General features: G+C 33.3%; 1 protein-coding gene across 1 annotated transcript in view; it reads left to right on the top strand.

The window, feature by feature from the left end:
* The first annotated feature begins 503 nt into the window (after window positions 1-503).
* Window positions 504-25,773, top strand: part of LOC108913007 (myosin-VIIa) — a 47,413-nt gene continuing 22,143 nt past the window's right edge. The window contains exon 1 of the mRNA XM_018718460.1: window positions 504-589. Within this exon, the coding sequence (XP_018573976.1) occupies window positions 563-589 (27 nt within the window). The 5' untranslated portion in view covers window positions 504-562. The remainder of the gene's footprint in view (window positions 590-25,773) is intronic.

The following is a 25,773-nucleotide window of genomic DNA, read 5'->3' as shown; positions in this document are numbered from 1 at the left end:
CTGTTAGAAATTGACGAAAATTACTATCGTGTCATATCATATTGAATTTTGCTGAACAATATTCATATCGTTTAAATTGGATAATTTTTAGTCACATTGATTACCGTAATGCCTCTAAAATAACTTAAAATTAATAAGGGTTGTACTCGTATAACCTTACAAGAAATTTTAATTAGCTTTAAGGTACCAAGTGACTAATAACAAACCAAATTTGAATGCAGAGCGAGATGCCGTCAGATTTTCAAATTAACTTCATTTGTGTTTTATTAAATTTTTAGATTACATAGGTATTATATTTTAATTTTCCTTTATCATATCATATCTACGAGGTGTTTTTTTTTAATGTGGAGCCTCATACATTTACCTTATGGATGCACGTATCGTTAAAATCCCACATCTTATCTTATCAATTACACTCGGTTATTACTAATCATAATCTAAAAATCCATAGATATATTTTCATCGATGATAATTACAGAAAATTTTAATTGTTCTAGTGATAGTAAATGTGATGTCAAAAATAGTTCGTGCTAATAAGTGAGGGCCTTTATTTATATATACCATGGCCCAAAAACCTAGATTGATAGTGGTGAGTACTCTATTTGAAATAATTTATCCCAAATACATATTTAGTAAATGGAAAACATGTAAAATATTGAATAATATTCCATTAGGTACTTAACATTAATTTGGGCGTTTATGTGTAATTAGGATAAACAAACATAAGAACAATATTGCGATAGTGTAAGAGAATAACTGGTTGATATGATGCCTCGATGTTTGCAAATTATTACCTATATTTAAATATAAATGATAATCAGTGAAGTATCGTTGGGCTTTATCTTTGTAGCAGAAAAAATTGTACAAACTTTACAAACACTTGAGGAAAAGTCAAAGTCAATAAAAATTACATATACACCCAACGTGTATTTATCATATTTTTAATGTAAAAAGAAAGTGGAGACAATTTCTTATTTTGACGCAATCATGAGTTGTACTCAAATATAAATATTTTTAAATTTTTTTGGATTTTAATATTGGGAATTGAAAAATTATTTCGTTTTTCATTTTGAAATTTTAATCATCTCATAGATCATTGTAGTTGACAATTTAAATTGTATATTTTTTAACGTAGACAAAAAGAATAAGGAAAAATAATGTAATTTGTAGTAGTTTGTAACAATTATTGTTTATATTTTGATATATAGTTATATTAAAAATTGATATTCTCTTTCCAATCAAAATCATTTCACAGACATTTTCTATTGAAGAAGGTAGGTAGGAAGGTAGGTACTATGAATAAATCTTTAACATTGGACGAGATGCATTTTGAATTGATCTCGACTTTTTCCGATTATTTTAGGAAATTAAATAAATGAACTATTATTTGTAAATTCCGAGGCTTATTGGATTACGATAAATACACATTTTTAAAGCATGAGTTACAGAAATAATTTGAAGATAACTAACCTTTTGTCATATTTTGTGAGGTTAAGGAAATATAAACATTGGCCTATTTCATGATGATTAATTGATTAATGATCACTGATATATAAAATCCAAATTAAAGGTAGAATAGGTATTTGGTATTATTGTATTTAGTGGAATTAATTTTTGTTTGAACTTTTATTTATCCACTACATATTTTGACGTTAACCACATTTTTTCAGACATAAAATAGTAAAATAGATATACTCATTTAGTGGTACTAACATTAAAGCAACTATAATTAAAACTGTATGAATGTTTCAAATTTTAATTGGAACGCTTCGTTTTCGAGATATAAGGTGTTGAAAATTAAAAAATATATCACATTTTTTTTAAATAGACGTCTGAAGACATTTACTGATTTATATAATCAATAATAAATATTCGCCGAGTTAACTTACAAATACATCAACCAGTAGCGGAGATACTGGGAGTCGATATCTCTCGGAACCTTAAAAATTCGACGCCACTGAATATTTTAGAAATTCGATCACTGCACTTCTGATGGCGTTTCTAAGAAAAAATATTTCTTCATTTTACTCAAAGAATGTGCCATCGTAGAGTTATGTTCATTTTTATTACAACTGTAATGAGATTAAATATTTAAAAAAATCATAACCCTAAAACGAATAAACATATGTTTCTTTAGTAGTCCTGAGACTTCCCGAATCTTTGCTGATTGATGTATTTGTAAGCTAACTCAACGAATATTTACTATTATAAAAATCATAATCCCAAATTTTATTAGTGTACGTCGCACGTCTTCGGAGAAATTTAAATATTTTTTTAATTTTCAGCCAGCACTCTGTATCTCGAAAACGACGCACATTTCAATGAAAGTTTTTGCTTAAAATCATGTTTTCTATCATGTGGTAAAGTTTCCTAATTAAAATCTTAAACACAAATACCCTGTATACAGGGCATCCATTTTTGGATTTATTAAACAAAAAATATTTATTGTTAGGAAAAGTTTATTGCAATATTCTGAGAATAATAATAGACACCTACCTGTATATTATCGTGCAATCAAAAACCTAAACATTTATCGCAATACTTAATAATTTTATTATTATCACTTTCTGAGAAATTCGATAATTTCAAAATTTAAAATATTTATTTACAAGATATTGCTAAATTCGACGAAGCATTTTTTTAATAATTAGTCTCGACAATTTTTTAAATTTTAAAGTCCATCCTTCCATGGAAACAAACACAGGATTCACTTCTCGGCCTATGAACTTGTAATAGAAAGCAGTGCCGGTTCGTGAATCTAAAAATAGGGAGGCCAGTTTTAAACACTAAGGGGTCGATTTAGTATGTATAATTTTACCGTGTAACAGAGCTTCAGATGAGGACACAAATCATCGAAGAAACTAACATAATTGAATATTATTATATATCAATGTATTTCCAATGGTTCCCGCTAGTGAGTGAGATAAATTTCAATGCTCATGAGAACAGACGAATAATTTAAATAAATGCCAAAGTACCTCAATTTTAACCATACTGTTAGTCTGTCAATATTTCATCAATCATTTACGACGGAACTAGGTCAGGCACAATAACCAAACTACTTCACTCACTAGAACGGACACCTAGGATAATTTGTATTTAATTTTCATTAATATTAATAATTCTATAATTTGTGTCCTCAAGTAAAATGACAACATTTTACACACGACTCCATTTTTATTATGTATGTAAAANACTGAAAATTACTAAGTAGGTACTTTTTTTAGACATTTTAATTAAAAGGCATAATGACGAATATGAAACAAGTGTACATGAGAAGTCAACAAATATTATTAGATATTTAAATAAATAATAAAATAAATTCAAATCATCTCATTAACATAGAGAAAAATGTAGTAAAATGTTTATATGATAGAGCAAAATTAATTCTTTCTAAAGATCAAATTTCAAAAATGAAATAGGATTCGTAAAAATATATTATTAGACGATCACTATCCAAAAACCTTTGTTGAAAAAATAATTGGTAACAGGTTTAATTGTTTAATATTAGAACAGTTTCCCAAACCATGTTATCAAAACCTCGACCGTAAAATGAGATGCAAAATTTGAAAGACTGTATTTACAGTATACCTGTAAATATTATGTTATGCTAAACTTCGAGACCTTTAAATATTAAAGTCGAAGAACATCGAGAATATATTGGAAAGAAAGAACTTGAAAATTTGAAAATTTGCTAACATGCGTGGCAAAATGATCATATTACTCAATGGCATAACCAGTGGCGAAACTAACGTACAGCGAAAGGGAGCAGTGGGCGGTGCCCTGCCTTCAAGGGGGCCCCGAAGCCTCCTCAAAACTCCACTCTGACTAATTTGAACTGAAGAAATTGCTTTTATTTTCGACAACAAAAACAAACAAAACTTTGCATTGAGTGTGGAGAAACTGAGGTTATGAATTTGAATTTCAATATCACAATCAATTATTCATCTATCAACGGTGCGAATAAAGGATGTAGTAGTGATTAGCGTTATCTTACTAATGCTTGTGGTTATATAAGATTTTAATTATTTTCAGGAAAGCTGTAAACCCAATTTAATTGATTATTATTATTTTACCTAGGTACCTTTAGTTAATTTTCCTAGGTTGAGAAACATAAAATTTTTTTGAAAGCGATTGTCACCGTATAATTAATATTTTGTTCAAAAATAACAAACATGAAGAACAATATCAGCAATTAAAATACATCAGAATTGCGAAAATGAATAAGATGAACCTATTGCATTAGAAACATATGCATTTTTCCTAGCATTCAAGGAAGTACATGATCATTCGATCAGGTGTTAATTGTACAGTTTACCATATTTTCATACACATTTTGCAGTTGTTCTGTTATATTGTTAATTTCTCTAATAATTATAATTCTTCGATGTCGTGCATTGCTATTTTAAAAATAGTATTCAGATGACTAATAGTATTCAGACCAATAGGAGTAGACCAATAGTAGATCAATAGTACTCAGACCAACAATATTCAGACCAATAATATTCAGATAACATGAAACAAAAAATAATCTAAAGAGCGTTAGATCCGGTGAACTGGTTGGCCACAACTCTTGACTAATAGTCTTCTACTAAAAATTTAATTGTAGCTGTTGTAGAATGTGCCCTATTTATTCTACCTTATTTATCTACTTATAACTCATCTTCATGTAATTGTGCTAAAAGTTGCTCCAAAATAAGTGTTTATAGTTTCATAGAATATAGGCCATTTCATAACTTAAATAGTAAGTAATTCCTGGACAGTTACCTTGTATAGGTATAATTGGATTATTTTTTTTTAGCTTTATGGCATTTTCTCAATGAAACTCCTAAAAATGAATATTTTGGGATATAGTAGAATAATCAATCTTGATTTCAAATAAAAATTTCAAATACATTTTAGAGATTAAACTGAATTTGAGAATATTTGCATGAAATTAACAAAAAAATATCTGTTTGAGCAAACAACTCTGATACAGACTCTGTATGACTTTCTAAAGTTATGATATAATCTTAAAAATTTTATTCCAATTATAGAGGCGAACCCTATATACAGGATATAAATAAAATGCTTAGCTAAACTTTAATGGCAGATTTTTTATCAGAAATTAACAAAAAAAAAATTATATTAGCATATGCCCGGAAACGTTATGTATCCCAAATACATTATGCTGAAATTGGAAAAAGAATATATTTTTTTAAAATTACAGACGACGGCTGAAGCGATTCCATTAAAATTTGCATTGCTCGTTTGTTTATTCCAGAAGTGAACGTACTTAGTAATTTTCTCTAATTTGTTTTTTCTTTCAAGCTATTTTAAATATGACACCCTATTAGGATAGAAAATCAAATGTTTTGCAAAAATATATTCTTGTTGTAGGTATGTTGCCATCTTCGAGATCCTACATATATACCGTAGGTCAAAAACAAAGGACTTTCAGACTTTGTGCTCATTGAGATTTTTTTTCCACGCGTTCAGAACTATTACAGCAAAGTTCTAAAAAAATTAGCTGAAAGATATTTTCCCTAAAGATTCTGCGGGGTCCTTTCTTATTATTATGCCTTAAAAATGGAAATTTGAAAATTTTGAGGGTTGCTTCCGCTGTACAGCAAGAAATAAACGCTCTCTCAACGGTACTAATAAAGAATTTTATTGAAAACTGGTGTACAGAAAACTTGTGTATGAAAAGACGTATTAACAGGGTGAATGTTCGTTGGAGAGTGCCTGTGGTTGAAGTCGGTGGTAGGTAGCTTAGTAGTCGGTGGCAGAAGTCCCTGGTCTTGGCGCCACTCTACAGGGGTCGGCTTCCGGGAACCCCGTGGTGCGTCCGGCGGCGTTTTTGACGTTGTACTTTCAAATATGGGTCACTTGCAAACACACCCCCCTGCCAGTATGGATGCCATCACGGAATTTGCAGCCGGTCAGGGAAACGGACCCTTCTGCCGGACCTAGTGGTAATTGCCTTGGGTGTGGTTGGCACGGATAATGGGGCAGAAGTTGATGGAAGGCTATTGTTCTCGTTCCTGGTATCTGTCGCATCATTCAAACAATACGCCGGTTTGACTCTGTCTTTGGACACTTTAACTTCGCGATCACGCACTAGCACCGTGAATGTTTTGTCGTCGCGTTTAATCACTGTAAACGAACCATCGTATGGGTTCTGTAGTTGAGTCTTAACGCCGTCCGCACGCACAAAAATATGTGTCGCTGTTGCCAAGTCTTTAAAGACGAACGGCGTCTTCTCGCCATGGCGTTTAACTGTGGCTGGACGTAAGCTTTCCATATGATGTCTGAGGTCCTTAACAAAANTACGACGGAACTAGGTCAGGCACAATAACCAAACTACTTCACTCACTAGAACGGACACCTAGGATCATTTGTATTTAATTTTCAGATTAATATTTATTAATAATTCTATAATTTGTGTCCTCAAGTAAAATGACAACATTTTACACACGACTCCATTTTTATTATGTATGTAAAACCAGAATTGTCGAGATTCCTATCTAGATACAATATATTTCTAACAATTCTAAATATAATTAGTTTGTATACTCTCTCACAGGTGTCGCTACCCTTGAAAATGAAAGTGAAAACACAGAGTTGGTTTATTATAAAATGCGTGCTAAAATAAAGCATAATAGTCTAATATTATATTTGATATATAAATATGGGTAATTTTTTAAAAGTACCTAAGTAATAAGATTTTGTAAAGCTTAAGTGGTACGAAAATATAACAAATAAAAAACCAATAATATGTACTAATTTTTCTTTATTAAGAATAAAGATTAAATTTTACGTACAGAGTGTCCCACATAAAATTGTTATTTATGTTCTAGCCTTGGTAGCTTCAACATAAATTTACAGCTTAAAAATTAGTCTGGCTCAGGTAAATTTCTTTTTCAATCTACAAATCAGTAGCTTCTTACCGATAAGAAGGAAACCACTGGATATTTAATGAAAAAAGTGACGACAAAATAGTAATTCATTCTTGAATATGAATATAACTAACACGATTTTAATTTCATATTGTCTTAACAATCACTTTTGCTTATTTTTAGTCACTTAGTGTATATAAATATGCTCCTTATTACGTCCTATCGCGTTGCAAAATATATATTTTTGTATTTCTGTTAACACATAACATACGACATTGTGACACTAAAACTTTGCTGCCCTGCGTTACTCCTCGATGTATACAGGTTGAGTCATTCAAGAGGCTCACCATGAGTATCTCGGTTTAATTCTGTACCTAATATTAATAAATGCGTCAAGGCAAAGACATAGCAGACGTTGAGCCAGGTAGTCAAAAATGGACAGTTTGGTTTCCTTTCTGGGGAGTAACTGTAACCTACTAATTTAGATTCGTCATGAAGGCAATATGAATATTTGTGATGATACTTTGTAAAATTCGGTAGCTTAGTGGCGTTACGACCTCACGAAGATGGCTGCCGGACAAAAATCGTAGTTTTTCTTTCTGGTCTGGTCTGGTTCCATTTGTTAGGAGTAAAAGTATCATAAAAATTTTGATTTAGTATAAAGCCAGGATCAATGTTGGGGATGATACTGTGTAAAAGTCGGTAGTTTAGTTACGTTACGACGTCACAAATATGGCCGCCGGATGCAAATAATGCCATTTTTCTCGAGAATGGTTTTCTGTAGGCAATTTTCTCAAGATACACTTTTTTAAAATAAAACGACCTTTCCAATGTTGCCGCCCGTTTAAAAAAAATACGACCACTGTAAAAGTTTTGACCGTTAAAAGGGAGAGGTAACCGGAGAAAACTACCACCCAGTATATCGATTTGACTAAATCTTTAAGAAATAATACGCCATAATAGTCCAAATAAATGTGCCAAATTTTAACACGATCGGTAAAAGGGTTTTGAAGTTATTAATTAAATTAATTTTATTTTTGACAAGTTTGTAGGCCTGTAACTCAAAAATCAAAAATTTTTATTTAACTTTTTTTTCGTAGATCGTATTTATTTATCGTCGTGAATATGAAGTCGTTATTAAATTATTATAACAATATATTTTATTATTATAATTTTTGCCAATACACCTAAACGGAATTTGGCCGGCGACCTGTTTGTGACGTCATAACGTCACTAATCTCCCGAATTTTACAAATTATCATCCCAAACATTGATCCTGGCTTTATGATGGATTGACATTTGTATGATACTATTACTCCTTACAAGTAAAACCAGACTTTAGAATGGTAAACTACGATTTTCGCCCGGCGGCCATCTTTGTGAGATCGTAACGCCGCTAAGCTACCGAATTTTACAAAGTATCATCCCAAACATTCATGCTACCTTCATGACGAATCTAAATTGGTAGGCTACATTTACTCCCGCGGAAGGAAACCGCACATGCTCTCTGGCTCAACGTCTATAGTTTGGAAATTCTTTGATTGCATAACTGATATCTGACCCTTTTTATACAAAACAGTTAAAAATAGGGTTTGGGTTTAAATCGGGTCTTTTCTAATGGGTTTAAACCGGATTCAAACTTTCAAAATCGAAAGATCCAATCTTTTCCCACCTCTATAAGAGATACCTACTTACAAATTTGGTTAAATTAGAACAAAGTTACGCAATTAGGAGGCTAAAAATATGGTACCAAGAAGTCAATAATATCTCAATTTATTTTTGAAATACATATTATACTCAGAAATACTCAGTAGAATATTTAGAAGACCTTTTTGTAAGGGTTAAACTTACTGTTGCAGTATAGCGCGTCGCCAGTTACTAACTCCGCTGTTCTCATCAAGCCCTCCAAGTTTATTGACAAGTGACAAAAAAACTAATTTTTAAAAAGAAGAAACGAGCTGTCAATTTTTTTAGACGTATGTGTTTTATGTAACCATTTTATGTTGGTTGTAAATAAAGAATTGCAAAAAACACGGTCCTTCGAACTTTCTAACCCCACCAAGAAGTCAATGTGAGGAGAATCCCCACACTTAGGTTTAAATGCTAAATTAAAAAAAAATGTGAGATAACCAAACACGTTAAAATACTAACTTTAAAAAATATGAGATAGTTATTTTTTTTGAAACCATTTCTCTTGATGTATCTACTAATAATTGGTGTCAAAGAAAAAATAACTATCTCATATTTTTGAAACTTAATATTTTAATGTAGTTTCGCTTAACCTCTTATAAAAAGCCTTCTAAACATTTAACTGATCCAAAAAAAGAGATTTGAAAGTTTGGACACCTGAAGATGGAAGGTCAAATACAGAACGAAATGTTAAAATTTAAACTTGCTCATGAATTGCTACCAAAACTGCAACTATACTTAAAAAAATTAACCTGATGACAGCCCCGGAAAGGCGAAACGTTGTATAAGAAACCGGATAGAGGGTAAAAAGTGGCAAAGAAGATGTGTTTGCAGATTTTCATTATTGTTTCAAATAAGGCTAGGTACAAAAAAGAAAATAAAATAATTGATTTTTTTCAGTTTTACGCTTATATTTCCGAAAATAAGCCTCTAATCGACATGAGGTACACTTATTGATTTTGTTCCTGAGAAAATTTGTTACAAGGGTAGGCTATTGCGAAAGTTTGCAACATTTTTTTTATATTGCAAAATTAGCGGTGAATAGAAAAATGTGCTAAATTATCAAAATTAAATAAAAATAACAAATTTGGACTGAAATTGGATGAAACTACAGGAAAAGATAACTGTTGGGGTGCTCAACAAATACCTGCAATCCGGACCCCTCCCCAAAAAAAATGGCGGCGTATTGCAAAATATAAACGTGAGCGCGTATATCTTCTGCTCAAGTCAAGATATCGAAATTCGGCAAGAAAGGATCTAAAGGTAATTACATTATCTCGCGTTTGTGTAAATTTCAGATTTTTAGGTTGCAAAATAAAAAAGTTATTAACAAAAAAAACAAAAAAAAACGGTAACTAGGGTCCTTTTCTGGTCGATTTTTTAATATACAGATTTCAAACAAATTGCATGACAGAGTGTTTTAAAAAACATGAATTCAAAAAAAAGCATCTCGATCCGACCAATAGGAGCCGAGATAATTTTTTTTTCTTAAAAACATTTTTCTGGCTGTTCTATTTAATATTTTGTAATAACCTTGGGCTCGTTGTAAAGTAGAAGACTTCTTTTATAAGCTGATTTTTTTTTAAACGATTCGACCCAGAAATGATCAAGTAAACGTTCGTTTAAGGCAACGTGATCCCCGCGGCGACGATATTGCCCTTGCTGCACTCATTTTCACAAAATTCTTACTTAACGGATGGATTGTGGCATTTAGAAAGCAGCTACCGAGATTATTTTTTTTTAAATTGAGCACCCCAACAGTTATCTTTTCCTGTAGTTTCATCCAATTTCAGTCAAATTTGTTCTTTTTATTTAATTCTGAAAATTTAGTACATTTTTCTTTTCATCGCTAATTTTGCAATATAAAAAAATTTGCGAACTTTCGCAAAATCCTACTCTTGTAGCAAATTTTCTTAGGAACAAAATCAATAAGTATATTATCTCACGTCGATTATAGGCTTATTTTCTGATATAAGCGAAAAACTGAAAAAAAGCAATTATTTTATTTTCTTTTGTTATAAACAATATGACGCTCGACCTCTACAAATACACAAATTTAGGCTTTTATTCTGTGTATTTTTTACTTAATTTTAAACCCATAAAATTCGAGGTAGGCCCGATTTTTGAAAAAAAAAACCTAATTCGCCCGGACTACTAGACTTATTTTATTCATTATTCAATTCCTCAAAAGTCTTCAAAACTAAGAAATAAAAAGTTGTCATTCTGGGAACAATTGTTTATACAAATTTGGACTTTTTTTATGAACAAGTATTTTCAAAAAATAACAGATTCGCATCAAATTTGGTATAAGGGGGTTTTCGAGGTCACTGATCACGAATTCGAGGTCAATTTTGCAAAATACAAGATGGCGGCCGACCAAATTTTCAAAATATAATACATTTGCGCCAAATTTAGTATACGGGGCTTTTCGAGGTCACTGATCACGAATTCGAGATCAGATTTACAAAATTCAATCCGTGAATAGAAAAAAGAACATGATATAGCCGAAAAAAAGTAGATTGACACATTATTGGGTACTCAGGTTATAAAGTAAAATATTATAAAATGAGTTTCGCAATTCTGACCTCGAATACGTAATCGGAGACACCGAAAACCCCCGTATACCAAATTTGCTGCGATTCTGTTATTTTTTGAAAATTTGGTCGGCCATCTTGGATCCGCCATATTGAATTTTGCAAAATTGATATCGGATCCGTGATCAGCGGTCCAGAAAACCCCCGTATATCAAATTGGCGCGAATCTGTTATTGTTTGAAAATTCGTGATATCTGACTTTAATTGACCCGTTTTTTGAGGTTAGAAAAAGAATCATTAATGCTGACCGCGGATTCACGTTTGGCGGGGTCTTAACTATATAAATGAGCATATGAATATAGAGAAAAAAATTTTTGTATTTTTCTTAGCACTTTTTCATGAAATTTTGCTATTTTTACCTGTTTTTTGAGGTTAGGAAATTCTTGTGATGAGATAGCTCAACTCTGACACAGGATTCGTGATCAGGAGGCAAAAATACTACAGATAACATGTGCCGCATGAGAAGTACATACTACTTTTCTTTTTTTGTGTGGCTGTGATTGAACTTACAATTAGAGAACTTGGATATAAATACAAACGTTGCATTGACATAAAAAGAGACATGACAAGAACGGACGATCGATCAATATCGGACTGTTTCGTGCCGATTCGTACTAAGACAATGCCACAGCATAGATATTGATACTTTTGCTGTGACAATGATCCTGCTCTTATTCTCTTTCTTTTCCATTTACTTACATGCTTCTATACATTCTATGTCTGCTGTATTACAAGCCGTTAATTGATATGATATGTTGGTAACTTCATATTTGTCAACGCGGTAATAATTTGCGACTGGTGCCGGGGTGTTTGGATTAGTAAAACCTCCTTCTCCATACCAATACTCTAATAATGCTATTCTTATCAAATCGACGTGTTTGTGCTTCCTGATGTTCAGCGGCTGGTGCAGTCGGTCTCTTGCTGCAGTTACATTTAGGGGTTGAACTTCGCCACAGTTTAGAAGCCAAGTGCTAGAAACGCGGAATCCCATGAGGGTCTCGCTGAAAGTCGCTCTAATGGACTTGTTTATGGTACCGTTAATATCTAGCGCTGAGTTTTTCTTGCCGATCAACCGTGGGGCCGTGTAATTGCACATACCACGGCCTCCTCTATCTGAGAAACGCTCTCTGCCATGGCGTTTATAAGAGGTAAGATCAACAGTTCGTGTGCAATTGGCTTGATACCCATCCCAGAATTTTTTTATGATAACATTGGAGGAAGTGTGTAGATAAGATTATATTATATTATGTAGAAAAATAAGAACTGATTTTTGAAAAATATGTGTTCTTGCAACAGGCTCGTTTATATTTGATTCGATCCCCCCCCGTACGTGGTAGTGACTACCTCCTTCTTTCCTTACAGTCGTATCTCAAAATAATAGTGATTTCATCTTTAATCCAGCTCACCATTTTTAGCAGTCAACACAAAGAGAAGTACGAGCCATTTGTAAATTCTTCGTATCAAATTGTGTGTGCCGCATTCTCCCATAGCAGTCGATACTGCACAGTTTTAGGAATTCTTCTGCTGCAGCAAATTTTAGATTTTCATTGGTGTTTGGTGCGTGACGTCAATTGGGTTTCGTTTGGCGCGCAATGGATATTCTTCTGCTGCAGCAAATTCTATACTTTCATTGGTGTTTGGTGTTTAACGTCAATTGGGTTGCGTTCATTCGGATCCGAATAATTCTGTGGGCACGCGCGGGAGAAGTACGACGATATCTTTCCGTTAACTTAATTGTGATTGTAATTAATTTATTACAGATGGTGGGTTTGTATTCTTAAAATGGAGAGTAATTCAAGCTTTACAGCGTGTTCTCGTAATGGTAAGCGCCCTCATCTAACAAGGCAGGAATATCAGATGATAAAAAAACGTGTATGAAGGGCTTATAGCGCGAAACCAACCCAAATTACTGAAAACCACGGAGAGAGAAAAAGGCCAATACAGTAAGTATGTAGCGGATGAAATGGCTGTAGCTCATAGGATTACAATACTTAGCTTGCCACCCTACCACTTTGAACTAAATCCCATTGAGTCAGTCTGGGCCCAGATAAAAAATGGAGTAGCACGAAAGAATACGACATTTAAATTGCAGGATGTAAAATTACTCTTGCACGAAGAGATTAATCTGGTTACAGCAGAAACATGGAGTATATGCATTATGCATGTTCATAAAGAGGAACAACGCATGTGTGTCGGCACGACAGTTGATGCATTGGTTGATCCACTGATAATACTCCTTGGAGATGACAGCAGTTCTAGTGATGACAGTGATAGTAATAGAGCTATATGCTGTGGAATTTGATAGGTAAACGACTCGTTTGGTGACTACTGTTGCCCATTATGTCCAATATTTCATACAAGGTTATGTAATAAATAATATAAATATAGCAAAAAATATCACATTTATTAAATCATAAAAAAAATTACATTTGTATGAAAAATTCTTATATCTCCCACTCTCACAATCAGTGTAGGTGGCACTGAAATATTTAACAGAACAATTTAAAAGTGTAGGATCTTGGAATACTGTTTGAATAGTGATAGTGAAAGAAGTTGTTATACTTTTATATAAGTTTGTATTTAATTTTCTAACAAGTTAAAGCAAAAGAATATTTGTATGTATTAAATTAAAAACGCCAACCTACTAGGTTTTTTCATCGTCAAAATTATCTGTTACTCAATTAGGTAAAAATTTCAATAACAACATCTAAATATCTTATTTTGTATTAAAAAGTATGCTTACTAAAGATCTCTCCGATATCCTCGTTGAAGATACGCTATATAACAGTGAAATACAACACAACACTAAAAAAAAGTTATCAAACCAAATTAATGTTTAAACCCGGTACTTTTAAGTGACTGCCACGCCAATGGCGAGGTAAATATATACGCGCCTGCGCTCCTTGATCTTTCTTCATGCTGAAGGCCACGCAGTCACACGACACACTTCTTTCTAGAGCGTGCCAGAAGGTTGCCAGATATTGCTCGACCAGTGTGGATTGAACAATCTACGACTATATGATTTGTAAAAAGTATGTTATGGTAGGATCGTATTCGATGCAAAGTAGAGCAAAAAGTGGTCGGTCTTGTATCAAAGGAAAATCGTGTCATCATTTTTAGGAGGCGTAAGATGAACCATTTCAAATTTAAAATGAAATTGAATGTAAAATCTGAAATACCGCTGCATACGCACTATGTTCTGGTACGAAGTGGTCGGTTATGCGTCATATTCTAACCTGGCGAGCTTGGTCGTAAAACAGAGAGTGCCTCCAAAAAACAAGTAAACAGCAGTGGCGCGTACAGAGGTAAAATGTAGTACATATGTGGAATTTAAAAAACAAATTGGATTTATAATAAATTAGATTTAAAATAAATTGTTTATGAGAATAAAGGAATTTTTGTAGGAACAAGACCAGACGTGAACTGATCCCTTTGCCCTTTCATAATGTATAAAGAAATTATTCAATTTCTAAAACCTTTAAAAGCGTATTGCATTGGTTCTCTTGACAGGCAATGATTTATTACTTTGCATCGAATATGATCCTACTATAGGTTTTCGCAACATTTGTTTTTTGAGGCAATTGTCGATACCTGTCCTCTTCTGGTTACGCCCTTGGATGGAAGACCGATTTTTTACATGTTTAATTCAGGTGGACCAGCTTTTTCGTGACAAACTTTAAGGGTATGTTCTACGTCCAAAAATAACCGTAGTTTGCTATACAAACAATAGTCCAAAATTGCTTCGTTACGAAAATACAGGGTGTTGAAGTTTATTCTGAAAAATAGAAAAATACATTTTTTTTAAACCGCTTAAGATAATTAAATGAAATTTGACAGGTGTCAATAGCAATGGAAGACTTAAATTTTGCAATGCAAAAGTTTCTTTTACTGTCACCAGTGGCGCGAGTAGCGGATCGTTAGTGACTATTTTCCAATAAAAAAATGGTACGTCCCTGGTTTTTCTAAAAATTAATGTTATTTTTGAATTCCTCGTTCAATTTGGTAGAAAAAAACTCTTGACTTTTTTTTGTACGATGCACCGTTTAATAAATAATAAATTACTTTAAAACTTTTCAAAGTGTTTTCCTTCAAATGGATTATTATTTGTTAGCTGCATACCAGATACACTTGCTGCAACCACCAGATAAACAAATTTACAACGACTAGTTGGCGTCGGTTTTCATGTCAACGTTTGACAAATCTTAAATAGACTTGTCTTCTGTGCAGTAGTATCAAAATGCCGTTTAGATTTTCACCGTGTATTAACAACTTTATTTTCACAATGAATACCAAAAACTAAACTAATTAAAATTATCAACAAAAACAGTCATAAAAATTGTTCAAAATGGGAACCATTATTTTCAATGCACAACTCGCACCTACGTACAATACATCTATTTAAATTAATTAGATGCGGTATTATTGCATTACAACCATTTCTTATACGAGTAATAAGTTCATCTTGTGTGTTCACGGGGGTTGCATAAACTTTCTCTTTTAAAAAACCCCACACAAAGAAGTCTAACACGGTAATATCCGGAGACCGTGGTGGCCATGGAACTGGACCCCCTCTGCCAATCCATCTGTCCGGAAAGTTATTATTTAGCCAATTTCTAACATTTCTGCCAAAATGAGCGGGACAACCGTCGAGCTGAAAAAATGAAGTCTGTCTTAAAATTATCGGTATTTCATCCCACATATTGTGATGTTCCGTTTCTAAAAACTGTAAGAAGTTTTCTGCGTTTAAGCGTCGAGGTAAAAAATAGGGTCCAAACAGATTGTTGTTGTAAATCCCTATCCAAACATTTACGCTGAATTCAACTTGAAAATTTCGTGGTCTAATGGCGTGAGGATTTTCATGTGACCACACATGTTGATTATGGAAATTAACTATACCGCGACGGGTAAAGCAGGATTCGTCAGTCCACAGTATGTTGTTCAAAAAATCCCTGTTTTCTTGAACTGAGCGAAGGACCCACCGACAAAAAGTCAGTCTTTTCTCTTCATCTCCTGGATGTAAGCCTTGAACAGGTTGTAGGTGAAATGGACGCCTGTGATCCCTTCTGAGAGTACGAAGTACATTGGATTTAGATGTGCGGATAATACGAGAAACTATACGGGAACTTGTTGTTGGATCTCTGTCAAACTCATTTAATATCAGTCGAGAAATTCTTCTTTGCTGTTGGTTTGGATTGGCATTATTTCGATCTCCATGTAAATTTCCTAAACCATTCTACATTAATTGCTGGTGCATTCTTGTGAACACATTACGACGAGGATGTGGTCTCTGCGGATATCTCCTTCTGTATTCTCTGGCAGCCGCCCTTCCATTAGCAAATCCATACACAAAATGGATATCCGCTATTTCTTGGTTTGAAAATCTAAACGGCATTTTGACACTACTGCACTACTACTATTTAAGATTTTGTGGTGTTCTTGCCGAGTATATTCAAACGAGGTTTTATTTTTAAGTGCCTTTATTTTAAGACGGACACACATATATTTACAGGGAACAAAAAAGGTATTCTAATAAAAACATACATAGGAATACATAGTGCGACAATATAAAAAGACCTACATTAAATTACTCAGGGAACGAAAGATAAATATTTATTTACCACATTTCCTCCCCCCTTAAGTTTTGTAAGTAACAAAATAGTATAATAATGCCTTGTTAACTTAAAACTATTATACATACATGTATCTACATATATATCAATTATATACAATAAAAATTTACATTGAAAAATAAACAATGAATTTATCCTAAAAAATAGTGTTACTTATTTCTATTCCTTAAAAAATACCTGTGACTACATTCCGCAAAATCTGCAGCATTTTGACGTTCAACTTTATCAAGTGTATTAGTATCATCTGCCTGTATACAGGGTGTGTCATTTTTGTTTTGTATAATAGATGATTCATTACAATTGTTGTCTTGACTAGTTAATATAGTTTCGTTAGAAGTATTTGTTAACAAATTGCTTTCAGTACTTTCACGTTTTTCATTATCATTCTCACCAACTTCAGTAGACAAAGGATAAGCTACCGAATCTCGCTTTTTCAGTTGATTAGAGTGCCTTCTTACTATTCTCTCTCCCCCTAACTCAACATCAAACACAACATTACCCACTTGATTGACAATTTTTCCAGGCATCCAAATATTTTCAGAAGTATTTGAAAATTCTTTAACAAAAACCGAATCTCCTAATGTAATATCTTTTTGTTTGCCATTAAAATTATCTATTTGTTTCTGATGTTGTTCTTGGTTTATATTATACTGAGAAGGTCTAATTAAATCAAGTCTAGTTTTTAAATTTCGTCCAAACATAAGCATAGCAGGACTTACGCTAGTAGTAGAATGTTGAGATATTCTATAATCAAATAAATAACGATATAATGCTTCATCAATATTTGTTTTCTCCCGAAACGCTTTTTTATAGCATTTTTTACCTTCTTGACACTATTTTCTGCTAAACCATTACTTTGAGCGTGATATGGTGGAGAAAATAAATGTTTAATTCCGTTTGACTTCATATAGTTAGAAAACTCTGTCGAAAAAAAAGGCGGGCCATTGTCTGATACTAGAACATCTGGAAGTCCAAAACGTGAAAATAACGATCTTAAACATTTTATTACTGATATTGTATCGGTATTATTCATTTTGAAAACTTCAATCCATTTAGTATAAGAATCAGTAACAACAAAATATTTATTATTATATAATGGACCCAAAAAATCTACATGTATTCGTGACCATGGTTTATTTGTTTGAGGCCAGGGTTGCAATATAGTTTTTGCAGGTGTAATTTGAAATTGTGAACAAATTTCACAATTTTTACATATTTCTTCAATGTGTTTATCTATGAGCGGCCAAAAGCAGTAAGAGCGAGCAATAGATTTACATTTATTTATACNTTTACAACGACTAGTTGGCGTCGGTTTTCATGTCAACGTTTGACAAATCTTAAATAGTAGTAGTGCAGTAGTGTCAAAATGCCGTTTAGATTTTCAAACCAAGAAATAGCGGATATCCATTTTGTGTATGGATTTGCTAATGGAAACTCAAGGGCGGCTGCCAGAGAATACAGAAGGAGATATCCGCAGAGACCACATCCTAGTCGTAATGTGTTCACAAGAATTCACCAGCAATTAATGGAGAATGGTTTAGGAAATTTACATGGAGATCGAAATAATGCCAATCCAAACCAACAGCAAAGAAGAATTTCTCGACTGATATTAAATGAGTTTGACAGAGATCCAACAACAAGTTCCCGTATAGTTTCTCGTATTATCCGCACATCTAAATCCAATGTACTTCGTACTCTCAGAAGGGATCACAGGCGTCCATTTCACCTACAACCTGTTCAAGGCTTACATCCAGGAGATGAAGAGAAAAGACTGACTTTTTGTCGGTGGGTCCTTCGCTCAGTTCAAGAAAACAGGGATTTTTTGAACAACATACTGTGGACTGACGAATCCTGCTTTACCCGTCGCGGTATAGTTAATTTCCATAATCAACATGTGTGGTCACATGAAAATCCTCACGCCATTAGACCACGAAATTTTCAAGTTGAATTCAGCGTAAATGTTTGGATAGGGATTTACAACAACAATCTGTTTGGACCCTATTTTTTACCTCGACGCTTAAACGCAGAAAACTTCTTACAGTTTTTAGAAACGGAACATCACAATATGTGGGATGAAATACCGATAATTTTAAGACAGACTTCATTTTTTCAGCTCGACGGTTGTCCCGCTCATTTTGGCAGAAATGTTAGAAATTGGCTAAATAATAACTTTCCGGACAGATGGATTGGCAGAGGGGGTCCAGTTCCATGGCCACCACGGTCTCCGGATATTACCGTGTTAGACTTCTTTGTGTGGGGTTTTTTAAAAGAGAAAGTTTATGCAACCCCCGTGAACACACAAGATGAACTTATTACTCGTATAAGAAATGGTTGTAATGCAATAATACCGCATCTAATTAATTTAAATAGATGTATTGTACGTAGGTGCGAGTTGTGCATTGAAAATAATGGTTCCCATTTTGAACAATTTTTATGACTGTTTTTGTTGATAATTTTAATTAGTTTAGTTTTTGGTATTCATTGTGAAAATAAAGTTGTTAATACACGGTGAAAATCTAAACGGCATTTTGATACTACTGCACAGAAGACAAGTCTATTTAAGATTTGTCAAACGTTGACATGAAAACCGACGCCAACTAGTCGTTGTAAATTTGTTTATCTGGTGGTTGCAGCAAGTGTATCTGGTATGCAGCTAACAAATAATAATCCATTTGAAGGAAAACACTTTGAAAAGTTTTAAAGTAATTTATTATTTATTAAACGGTGCATCGTACAAAAAAAAGTCAAGAGAGTTTTTTTCTACCAAATTGAACGAGGAATTCAAAAATAACATTAATTTTTAGAAAAACCAGGGACGTACCATTTTTTTATTGGAAAATAGTCACTAACGATCCGCTACTCGCGCCACTGGTGACAGTAAAAGAAACTTTTGCATTGCAAAATTTAAGTCTTCCATTGCTATTGACACCTGTCAAATTTCATTTGATTATCTTAAGCGGTTTAAAAACAATGTATTTTTCTATTTTTCAGAATAAACTTCAACACCCTGTATTTTCGTAACGAAGCAATTTTGGACTATTGTTTGTATAGCAAACTACGGTTATTTTTGGACGTAGAACATACCCTTAAAGTTTGTCACGAAAAAGCTGGTCCACCCTGTATATAAATAAAGCATACAAACTAATAAACAATATTGGTTATAATAAAAATTTAAAAGATAATAATTATTGGATGCAATAAATAAATAATCAGACAAAAATACTAATATGTACATCCTGGTAATATGAAAGAAAATAATTTATATTATATATGGTTATCAGTTGGTAGAGAAATGGACTGCATTCGGATAAGAAAAACAGCTTACCTTAATTGTCCAAATGGCAGGCTCACAATTTCAGTTAAGGTTTGTTAGGATAGGGAAAGGCAGGATACAGGGAAGACAAAATAAGGTTCTTTGTTTAATTTGGCGATCGGCACTTCTTCCGGCGTACTCACTAATCTATCGCGTTTTCTCAATGAATGTTTAAGAAAAAAATTTGAAGTCGCGCGCATCTAACAACTAACGCGCAAAATATACATTTTCTAAATGAATGAAAGGGTCAAAACACATACATATATTTCAATACAAATAGTTACAGATTACAGAATTGTTTTATTCAGTTTTGTCCAATCATAAATTTTATAAGCTAGGTACCTTTATCTAATACTACGACTAGTCAAAATGTTTGAAGAAATTAATATTTATTTCTTTTTTTTATAATTGCTGTTCGTAATCGGCAAATATTTATTTTTATTTTTATTTCTCAACTTCAGTGTGAACTATTTTTCTTATTAATTAGACCACCAATGTATAAAGACCACAGAGTCTCTGTGTGACTAGATCTGTAATGATAATACTGAAAAATCACTTTAAATTTGCGCCAGAAGTAATGTACATAACCTGCATAAACACGTAAAAGTCTTTCTATCTCATTTACATAAATATTAGTATTTGAATATACAGGGTGTTCTACAAGCCCTATGACAAACTTTGACAGATGGGTTAATTTCAAACATTTTTTTTATATGAACATGGGTCCGATTCGTTTTTGTTTAGAAGTTACAAGCATTTAAAAAAATATAATTCCATATTTCAATCAAAGTAGCCTGATAAATAAAAATGATGATTGCTATGACAATAATAATTATTATTTGTGTTTATAGTTTAAACAGTAGTTAACCTTTATTAACTAAATTAACAAATCTTAAGGGCTCACATCGGCGAACCAAAGATTCCGTTACTCGACGGATGAGATTTGGATTTCTTATCTGGTTAGCTGCATCCTGAATTCTTTCAAGTAACTGCTGACGGGTAGTGATTTCAACATGGTTAGACAAACTGCTTCATATGTCTTCATAAATAAAAGTCCAAAGGATTTACATCTGAGGAAATGGTGGCCATGCTATTGCCCATTTATTCGGGCAATGATAATTTAACCAAGCAGTTACTGGTCTCCCTCTATGTGGTGGTGCACCATCGCACGCATCGTGTTGATGCCATATATTTTGAACAATATTAAACCCTACGTCATCAATGAAATAAAAAAAGGTGTTTTCAAATAAAGTTCTATACAGATCTGCATTTAAACGATCATTTAAAACATGTACAGGCAGTAAATTATTGTTGAAAATGCGTTAGTGTCAACATTTGATTGTGATTATATCATCCCTAGTAAAATACGCTTCATCAGACGACATGACAAGCGAAATGAATCTATTATTTTATGCATGTTGTTGATGTAACCAGCGACAAGATTCTAATCGCTGAGGAGCGTCTCCAGCATGTACCGCTTATACATTTTGGCGATCAACTGAATGTTCAATACACGCCATACAAAATTCGGTGATAAATGAAGATTACTTGGTATACGTCAAACACTAATTGAAGAGTGGTCTATGACAGCATATATTATATCTTCTTAATTTTGTATATATACTTCAGTAGGACGAATGGCCTTTCTTGGAGTGGGATTACCTTCTTCTCCAGGTCTACGAAATGATGCATTAAGCATTAAAGACTGTGTGGGCAGGTTGATGTCTAATTGGGTATCTTCGTCGATATTCTCAGGCTGCTTGTTTGGCGTTCCTATCTGACCTATATATAAAGACAATATACAGCGTGGTAAAAAAGTTCTGCATAAAATTCATATTTTCGTTAAACAATTTTTTTTGACCCGTCGATATTTTTATTAGATCCAGGGCACCTTGTTATGTGGAAAATTTTTTTTTCGATAATCCACTTACGGTAGCGATGACATATATAAATTTTTTAAATGACAACGCATATTTTTTTCGTTGGAAATTGATGACAGTGATAAGTATCTAAACAACGGTGTGAACATTTCGATGTCTTACATAACAATTTTTTTTTAGAAAAATGCACCTTAAGTTCTTATAAGTGATAATTGTCTACATACACTATTAATGGCTCCGAAAAGGACAAAGTTGACAAAATTACATTTCAAACGAGTAAAATTACACTAATGTTTGTGTAAGTCTAGCGAAATTGTTCGAATTGCCCACCCTGTACCATTTGGCATTGTCCTAAGCGTGTGTAAACGCCGTCTACACTTCGTTCAAGCATTCCCGGGTCGATTTGATTTATTTCAAAACGAATACGGTTTTTCTTCCAAATCACCTGGTCTGTTTGTGTACACACGCGATTTCAAATAGCCCCACAAAAAAAAGTCTAGAGGTGTTAAATCAGGCGAACGCGGAGGCCACTCGATTGTTCCGCGTCGCCCGATCCACCGGCCAGTAAACGTGTTATTCTAGTACTCTCGTACTTGCACTCCATAATGGGGCGGTGCACCATCCTGCTGAAACCAAATTCTTTCCTCAGGAATATCAGGATCCTCGTTGTTCGGGAATAACTCTGCTAAGCTTGGGACCAAATCGAACCGCAGGAAATCCAAATAGCGAGCAGCAGTTAAATTTTCCTCAAAAAAATACGGGCCTAAAATACGACGCCCTATTATTCCCGCCCGAACGTTCACCTTTCGGGGGTGCTGATGATCTACTTCTTGCACCCAGTGCGGGTTTTCCTGAGATCAATACCGGCAGTTATGTCGATGCACCGATCCATTAAGATAAAAAGTAGCCTCGTCAGAAAAAATTATGTTCTTGAGGAAGTCGGGGTCTCCGTTACATCAATGCATTAAATATTAAATCTTCACAAAAGTGGACACGGTGGTCTGGGTCGTCCTCAGTCAATGCATGTATCAAGTGACCCTTATAGGGGTGAAAGGACCCCGCACTAATCTTATGGATTTTGGACCCCAGTGAATTTCTCTGTAACTTTGGGAAAAGATAGGTTTCGACCTACTGATCAAATATCTCCATGGGCACAAAGCCCAAAAATCACTCCTATGGGCCCTACCGGGGGATTTTAGCCCAAAAAAGATGGGGCGCGAAGAGATGACACATCCCTCAAGAAACCAGTTCCGTCGCCGGGGAGAAGGCTGATAATGGATTTTTGGGGCTAAAATTGTCCTCTCTTTCATATTCTGGGATCAGTTCATGGCTGCTGACCTCCTAAATACACGAAAATGGAGTGCGAAAGGGGTAAAAACGTGAATAATAAGACATACTATAAAAACGAATGCGGACCTCGCATGTTGCGCCTGAAAGTTGACAATATTGTGGATTTGAGATTCCGAAACTCCCGTTGGTCTATATAATAATATGAAATCCACAATGTTGTCAACTTTCAGGCGAGGTGGATAACTTGCAACCAATGAAATATTTATGCTTGCAATATTTATTATAACTAAAAATAAAATGTCCCACATAATGAGATATTGAGATATCAAAAAAAAAAAATAATCCTTAATCGTATCGTGCTGATAATAATCATTACCTCGTTTGAAGATGCTAACATAACTTCCTCTTCGTCTAGTTTTGTATATCAGAAGAATTCTTACAAGTTTAACATTATTGTATAAAATATTCACCTTTTGTACAAAATATTAAATATGTTCAATATACTTATGTATATCTAAATCAGAATCACAACATAACTATACTTTATTGTCGAAATGCAAGGATAATATCCTAATGTAAGCTAATGTAATGCTGCGTCGTACAACTTTAATCAGATACACAATTTATGTGAGTTTTAAAATATATGTATTTTCTCATTTGGCTCTTTTACCATTTTTAAATCGACTATGGTCTTTATTTCATCCGCCCAGTACAAATAGGTACCTGTGCAATTAAAACTTTTTTTACACCTATATAAATGAAATAAATCTGTACAGTTCAGTTAGATATTTTAAATATTACAAGAAATAAGAAGGAAAGAAAGAACCAAACAAACATTCAACACTGATTTAGAATGATTAAAAATCGACGGAAATTATTTATTTCATTTGTTTTAAAAAATGTATAACCACTACCTACAATATTTATATTGAATCTTAAGTTATTCTATCTTATAGTTTTGTTAGAATTAGTAATTTTAACATAAAACAACTAGGAGATAGCATTGTTTGGAAGCATATCTGATGATTGATGAATCCGATTTTGTCAAGATAAATATCTTGATTTTATTTAAGTAAATAAAAAGAATGTTTATTTAAATATGTTAGAGAAACGAAATTTTTAAATTGAAACATGTCCATAGAAGCAATAATTGGTTTCAGAACGTGATTATAACGTCTACGTGTATTACATATAGCATAGCTCAACAGCAAGCCTAAATCAAATACTTAAGTGATTAGGGTCAAAATATGTAGCACATTATTAGCTTTGTTTGGGTTTCCATATAACCCAATTCCGAACCGTTCTTATCATGCGCAGTCTGAAATATACATACAACTTTTGTTTTGACCGGTTCAAAATAATTACGCAGATGTTTGTTTTGGTTTTATTCGAACCTGATTCAGAACCTTCTGAACCACCCCAAGTAGTTCTGGCTCCCAGGCACGAATTACTTAGATCTGTATTATTTCGCGCATGCATAGTTATTATTTCCGAAGATGGCCTTGATATAATATTTAAAGAAAATAGTTGCACGACATTTTAAAAACCTACCATTTAAATAGATAGGTAATTAATTATTAATTATATAGTAAACAAACGTAAATAGGTAACTATATGAGAAAAACGAAATATTTTTTTGTGTAACACGATGTTACCCTCCTTCGATTAGAAAAATCTTACATAAGAATGGGGGGAGGAGGTTCTGTAAAATTTACGGTCTCTTACGGGGCCAAATATTGAAATAAATGGTCTTACGTAATTTGTATATGTCCCTTAAGGCAAAGACGCCAAGAGCAAACAGATGAAAACTCTGATGAAAATGATTAGATTTTGAACTAATTTCGCTGCGAAGGTCACAAATTAATGCGTCTTTGTTTTCAAAAGAATCCAGATATAGTTTCTAATCGTTTCGAATTTTGTCTATTGCATTTATAGTTCTGCACAGATTCTAGGCTGTTCAGAAATAGAGAAACCGAACAAAGTTTTTGACACACTGTTTTTGACAATTTCAGTGACTTATCTTTATCCATAGACCACATAATTTATCCCAGAGACTGGGTGGCCACCCCTAAATGAATCATTATATAGAAAACAAATAAATGTATAAAGTTTTATTTATAATGATACAGTATTTGTTTAGATTTTACCTCATACTATACAGGCACACAAAAAGAAAGTCCAAATCTAAGATACCCACGTATTATTTCTGAAGGAATGCGATGTGCTGAACACGATACTGTAGTCAAAATTGACGACTTGTCGATGAATTTCGGAGAAAAGTGAAATTTCAGGGTGAACACGCCCAAATGTGGGTCAGAAATGATTTTTTTCCTAAATTTTGTCCAAATACTTCATTTTCATAGTAATTTTGAGGCGCCCTTGGCATCGATATTTCTCAGAAAATCCACTACTTGGATGAAAACTGGTCCAAATATGGGTCAAAACTGATTTTTTCCTAAATTTTGTCCAAATATTTAATTTCCATAGTTTTTTGAGGCG

Source organism: Anoplophora glabripennis, unplaced genomic scaffold, assembly GCF_000390285.2.
Source record: "Anoplophora glabripennis isolate ALB-LARVAE unplaced genomic scaffold, Agla_2.0 scaffold808, whole genome shotgun sequence".
NCBI classification, from domain to species: Eukaryota; Metazoa; Arthropoda; class Insecta; order Coleoptera; family Cerambycidae; genus Anoplophora; species Anoplophora glabripennis.
This window is presented reverse-complemented; position numbering and strand designations above follow the sequence as displayed.